The sequence below is a fragment of the Scleropages formosus genome, chromosome 6, assembly GCF_900964775.1.
Source record: "Scleropages formosus chromosome 6, fSclFor1.1, whole genome shotgun sequence".
NCBI classification, from domain to species: Eukaryota; Metazoa; Chordata; class Actinopteri; order Osteoglossiformes; family Osteoglossidae; genus Scleropages; species Scleropages formosus.
This window is the reverse complement of record NC_041811.1, coordinates 23,817,448-23,823,995: the sequence shown is the minus strand read 5'-3', so window position 1 is coordinate 23,823,995 and position 6,548 is coordinate 23,817,448. Positions and strand designations below refer to the sequence as shown.

Below are 6,548 nucleotides of genomic sequence, written 5' to 3'. Positions count from 1 at the left end.
AAAAGAGATGAACTTCCAGTAATGTCTTTTTTGCATTTTGTGATATCAATGATAAAAAGTGAATGTGTGCATGCTTAAAACTATTTTATAGGGCAGACTGCAGAAATGCACGGGACATGGTGATTTAATTAAACGACTTTATTTAACATCTGTGCAATGCAGTAACTTTATAACTCTTGAAAGGACTTTGACATTTCATGATATGACACTATGAATGGCAAATCTATGTCATTATGAAATGAATTATCATAGTTGTTCTGTCGAGAAAACTGCATCTAAATTCCTGCAGCTTGCTCATAATGCGGCATCACAGAAAATGTCAATGACCGAAGGCCAAGCTGCATATTGCTGTCAATTCCTTTATCTTTATCAATTCCTTTAAATTTTCAGCTCAACAATCCTCCCACTGGAATGCTGTAAAGAAACAGGGCCATCATAATATATTAGTCAAAATATCAAGACAAAAATGGACACGGTTTTTAATCCTCTGTTGTGTTACAAACTTATTACCTGTTTTCTTGGAGAAAAAGTTGTAGTTATTCATGCAACATGTAGCAAAATATATTTCTATTTTGGTACAATTATGAATAATCGGAAGATGGCTATTTACAGTGAACATTGGGATGAGTTCTCTGTTCTAACTTTTAAGAGCTTAGGCTTAAAGGGTTAACATACTTTTCCTCCTGTTCTATTCAGTCTCCATCTCTCATTGCACTTGCGATAGAAACATTTTAGTCTTGTAAGAACAGAAATATGATTTAAAATATTAGAACCAATACAACTATCTGGTGTCTTCTGAGGCTTGATGACGAGTAGTAACGCCACCAGAAATTCTTAATAAATATGGTTATTCATTGATTTAACATAAGGAAAGGCATTGAAAAGAAACAAAAAAATTCTCTACCAACATAAATTGTTTATACTCACATATTCTTAAATAGCACTTCAAAACATGCAGTAAATCATTTAATGTATGTGTCCTTCAAAAATGTGAGTTTGGGTGGAGGATGTCTGAAAAGTACATAACATTAACATCAGTCAACATAACCATACGTGGTTATACGTGGCAATTACAATAAGGTGAAAGTCTAGAATAATGAATACTATAACAGTTGTAAGCTACCTTCGAGATCTACTCTATTTGTATAGTAATGTAATTAAATATAAATAAAAAAAGGTAAAACATGTTTTTCTCAGTATTCTAAGTATAAACATATAAACATGGTCTAATTTGGAAACTGCAGTTCCTCATCTGTCCTGACTTTCTATCAGTGGCAACAAATGCCTCCCCATAATACTGAATAGGTAAGCAGTCTTGCCATGAAATCCGGGGGTTTCTGTTACATCCCAACATAAGGCTGATCCAAAAGAAGTCATCGTTCAAGAAGAGCATGAAGTCATTTTTAACATCGCATTTTGGACAGACAGTGAAATCCCACAGAGTAAGACACAGCCCTGCTTATAGCCATTGAACACAACTAATCTTCAACACACCAGTAAAGACTGTTAAACCAAAAGGCCTTAGCATTAATCACAGGAAACCAAAAACAGCTTCTTCATTCTGACTGGACAATGTAACAGTACCTGGCAACCTGGCAATTTATTTGGCTAATTGGAAAAATGTGACAGGTATACAATATAAAAGTCACTTCACTCTAGAATGTCCATATTTTGTAGTAAACCTCCAAGTTCCTTCAAAAATTATTTACACATTAGATGAGATTTTTTCTTAATTTATATCAAAGTCATCCAACAACAACTTTTTCAGATGCTGATAAGTTCAGGGCCGGTTTATAGCAGCAGCGATCATATCCAGCACTACAGAGATTCTCGTCAATTACGTTTCCTCTCCGACATACCAGTGAAGACAGTTCCACAGATCGAGCGGAATGTGGTTCGTCACAGCCTGTCTGGCACATTTTAAGAATGTTATGTCCTCGTGAACTTCGATAAATCAGAGCCTATACCATTTTGCAAGATTTACAGCAGTAGTATAACTGTGGTGACATAATGCGGGATTTTCCTTTCAGTCGGCTGCATTTCCTTTTAGTCCGCACATATATACTCAGTGCAAAATAAAGTGACCGAAGAGAAGGAAATTAAACTAAACTACCTGGTACAAACGTCAGAGTAATTTCCAAAGATGGAGCAAGCACCTGCTTCAGAGATTTTGAGCTGACTTTCCCTGGGTTCTGGAGAAAAGAATGTGTGAAACAGGAGAAATTAACGATAAGATGCTCTTCATCTCTGAAGTGCCACTTGCTGTCAGCGGTTAAATGCTCCATTTTCGCAAGCAGCTGACTGAATCCTTCTCACAGTACATTAGTAAACAATTCCCCATTTACAGTATACTGGGTTCTCTGACCTTCTCTTTCCTTTTAGTCCAACCATCTGATGCTTTTAATTTATGTGATATGTTTAAACTGAAATAAAAACTCGCGAGCAGTAACGAAACGTCAGCTGAGTCAAGCTAATGTTTTAATGCGAGCTATTTACGATTTAAAACCTCAGTGTTTTATAGTAAGTCAAAAACAGAACGGATAACTAGTACTCAAAAATATGTATTAAATAAAATGCATTGGAAACCTAAATAAAAAAAGTAAACCACATTTCAAATGTTTGGAAATGGATTCCATTTCCATCAAGTTTTTGTTTGTGTCTTGAAAAAACACACTAGTACTTTACAAACCAGAAACTACTCTCGTTGTATATGAAGCCATGTCCCTGACATTACGTTGTCCTGGAAGAACCCTGAGTGCGGGTACCGTCGAGAGGACCGGTGTATTAGGAACCTCGGAAATGCCAGCATCCATCAGCTGAGCCAGACAAACAATTACATTCAGTCCATAGTACCGCAGGCTCAAAGCGAGACCCTCCAAATGGCAGATTATGTCACATTCAATGTTGCATGATGTTTTTCCTCTTTCGGGATTTATTTCTCCCTAAGAACCGACTGTCCCTCAATGGATAAGGGCATCTGCCAAATTCGAAAGAAACTGCTAACTCATAACAATGAGCACACAAGATATGACTGACAACTAATGAGGGCAGTAAATGTTGTTTGGTGTATAACCAAACCGACACAAATACCATGAGGGGCCCTGCTATTGTACCCTTGAGGTATTTATTCTGAATGGCTTAAGTGAAAGTATGCAACCTCAGAAATTCACAAAGAAATAATTGCATGCTGTGCTTGTCACTCTTGGACAGCAGCTACAAAGCAACTAAAAAAATATTCACCGTTATAATAAAAAGGATTTCTACACTGCCAGCAGCAGACGTCTTCTGTACGTCAGCAAACTCTCCCAAGAAAATACGAGCAGGAACTTCCCTGGTGGCGCGAAAGACGTGTATCACGTATACCTCCTACTTTCATTACGTGCCCTGCACCGGAAGGGGCCCGAGCCACTATTACACTGAGGAATTACGAAGTGTTGCCAGGCTCTGTGAGTGCCTAGATGAGCCCTATGTTTCTTTTAATGCACTGCTTTATGTGGCATTTTTCCAATGAATGTCCGTGGCCATTTCCTCCGTCGTCCGGAACCCGTTCACGGTAAATGACACTCGGCTTGAATCGCCCGTTGATCACGAACGCTGACCGATCGGGCTGTCTCTCTGCGTCCAGTAGTTTATTGGCTGTACACCGTGCTCCCCTCTCAGGCTAGGCACAGCAGCAAGGGGCTTCTTGAAGAAGAGAGGGTTGGGCGGGGAGCAATAGGGTAGGGTCAGCGCTCCGTAGGCTCAGAGCTGCGTCTCGTCTCTGGTCTCCATCCCGAGCTCCTGTTTCATCGGAGGGTTGCTCTTCCCCGGCGGTGGCTCGTCAGGTACGTGTGCCAGCGGGTCAGAGCGGATCAGGTACCTACAACAGAGAAGGCTTGAGTTGTGGTAGGGTCCTGTACGGGGATGCTCTTGGTGTCCAGCCAGAAACAAAGCTCACCCAAACTGTCTGGGACACTTACACAATGTCATTGAGTTCAAGTCTGGTGTCTGGAGGGGGGTTGATCAGAACGTAGGATAATGTGTTCTGGTGATCATTCATCTCATCTGTAACAAGGGAGACATTTACAACATAATCTATAAATTAATAATGGCTATAATGTGCACAAACTACTCCCACCTGAGAGGAGAATTTTAGTATAAACTTTTAACTACTTTCCCAACACACAAGAAATCAAGGAATGAAATATTTGAGAAAAAAAAAAAAAAAAAAAAAAAACAAAAAAAAAATTATTTGTATGTGACTTTACATTGCTGGCGTGTTATTGAAATCAGAGCTTTTTTTTACACATGTGCAATTTAGACCTCTCAACATTCATGTCCTACTGTGAATGAGTCTTTACAGAGTTCACTGCTGTGTTACATGTGTGAGTTTGTGGTGGGGGGTGTGTTAACTTCTCCAAACCCACCTGTGTGTGCCACTTACAGTGCCGTTGTGGAGGTGGGGTGGAGGAGGGAGGTGATAAAAGAGAGAGAAGTTCTGGCTGTTACTAATTAGGCAGAGCTCACCACGAGGCTCATGCAGCCGGAAGCCTGACCATGCTGCAACATGCAGGTCACGTCCACGTCAGTCAAAGTTCTGCCTGCATTCAGGCCCCAGTTGCCATGCAAACATACAGGTGGCCATCTCCAGGTTGTCATACCAACATACATTCAGCATACGTGCTCTGGCATCCACGTCATGTCCAGCTTCAAAGTGAAACTAAATCACGACAAAGCGCTCCGATGGCAGGGAGGTTCTAGAGCGAATGTGCAGCTCCAAACCAATCCGCTGTTCTCTTTCAGAGACACAAAAATGAGCACTGTGACGACAACGGAAAGCTGTCTGCGCACCACTGCTATCAGGTCTCCGCATCGAACACGCTTTGTAGCTGCTTGGGATCATTGTGTCCTTGAAGTCTAATTTGATCTATAATATTTTACTCTACAGTACAGGACAGAATCCTCCCTACAGCACCACTGGTCTCCACTAGTACTGAATGTATGTTAAGAAAGTGCCGCATCACGACATTAGCGATTGCGAACAATACTAATAATAATATAACTGTAATTCAATAGTATGGAGAGACTTAAGATTTAAGGAGGAGGATTCCAGACAGAAACAGCATGCTACAAAATATAGCCTAGATCTCAGAGTATCATAAAAGAGCTACATTTGACACCTAAAGAGTGATCATGATCACGGGCAAAAGAGGAGCTGCAACAGGCTTAATGGCCAGTTTTGGTCACTGTGCTTCCATACTGGTGTTTCCTGGTGAATGCCCAACATCGTATTTTTCACAATCTTCCCGGCAACTGAATGTGCCTGGGATGTACCAATGGCAGAATTACCTTGCAAATATCCTAGGTTTACCCGATTCATCACATCGCTTGCTGTTAAATTAGCTACATCCTCTACAGACAACAGAGAAAAAAGACAAAAGATAGACAAACAGGGAAAAAGAGAAAAAAAGGGTCAGGCAAGCAGAAGGGACATGATTTTAAGCAAAATGTAACACTCATGGAACACTTCTGGTGCAGCAACACACCCTATCGCTTCGCTGTAGAGGCAGGCAACCCATTTCTGGTAAGCCGCAGTTTAACTGTTTTTCTCCGCCTTTTTTCAAACCGCTACCAACTATGCCTTGAGACAGCTTATTTCAAGAGCAGAAAAAGGGCTCCGAACCTTCCTTCCTGGAACAGAATGTGGGTTGTCTGACTCTGGCAGAATGGTGTAGCAAGTGAGGATGAAGAGAGCGATGCACGATGAAGACATGCTATGGCGAGCATCTTAATTCCGAGGACCTTTCTGGCGTTAAAACCTGCTGCGCTGCTGTTGTACCCTCAATGGCACGAGTAACTTTTAATTTCTCCAGCAAGAATTACTCAGCTGTATAAAAGGGTGTAATAATTATAAAAATAATAATCACAAAAAAAAAAAAAAAAAAAATTGCAACCAGTTTTATGTCAATGCTTCAGCTAAACAAGTTATGTACACAGAAGTTGTCTTGAACAAAAATGTTGGATAAATATGGGTTAATAATTCCTAGTGGACGGTGATCTTTATTTGCTTGGTATTTTTTTTCATTAGTCTTACTGATAATGACTAATTTTACTGGCAAAGCAGATTGAATGTTTTGAAAATATATATGCGTACATTTTTCCATTAACCGTACATTTAAGCCGTTAATATTGGCAGTGGTTTATAACATTAACAATTCTGATATGAATCCAGGTAATTTGATATTTAAGTATTTTTTGGACCTCACACTTTTACTCAAATTTCTGGACAAGTACTTTATACTGGAGTAAGTTTTTTTTTGTAAGTAACAGTACTTTGAATATCATTTTTGGAATTCTGTACTCAGCTCTGTCTGTGGTTCCGGAACATTTTTGCTTTAACGCGACTCATAGTTTGTTCATTAAGGTAATTATTTGTCTAGTAAATTACTTTGCCTGGTACTTCATGTGCAAATTGTATTAATTTAAATATAGCCTTTATAACGGGGGCGCGGTGGTGCGGTGGTGCGGTGGGTTGGACCGGGTCCTACTCTCCGGTGGGTCAGGGGTTC

The 6,548-nt window shown here is 40.1% G+C and overlaps 1 protein-coding gene across 5 annotated transcripts in view; it reads right to left on the bottom strand.

The window, feature by feature from the left end:
* Nucleotides 1-2,729: 2,729 nt before the first annotated feature.
* kcnt1a (potassium sodium-activated channel subfamily T member 1a) overlaps nt 2,730-6,548 on the bottom strand; it is a 71,658-nt gene continuing 67,839 nt past the window's right edge. For 4 of the 5 annotated variants that reach the window (XM_018755492.2, XM_029253058.1, XM_018755502.2 and 1 more), the window contains 4 exons: nt 5,329-5,391; nt 4,407-4,418; nt 3,960-4,044; nt 2,730-3,859 (listed from right to left, as the gene is read on the bottom strand). In XM_018755492.2, the coding sequence (XP_018611008.1) occupies nt 3,742-3,859; nt 3,960-4,044; nt 4,407-4,418; nt 5,329-5,391 (278 nt within the window). In that variant the 3' untranslated portion in view covers nt 2,730-3,741. The remainder of the gene's footprint in view (nt 3,860-3,959; nt 4,045-4,406; nt 4,419-5,328; nt 5,392-6,548) is intronic. The other variant, XM_029253059.1, reaches the window with a different exon arrangement.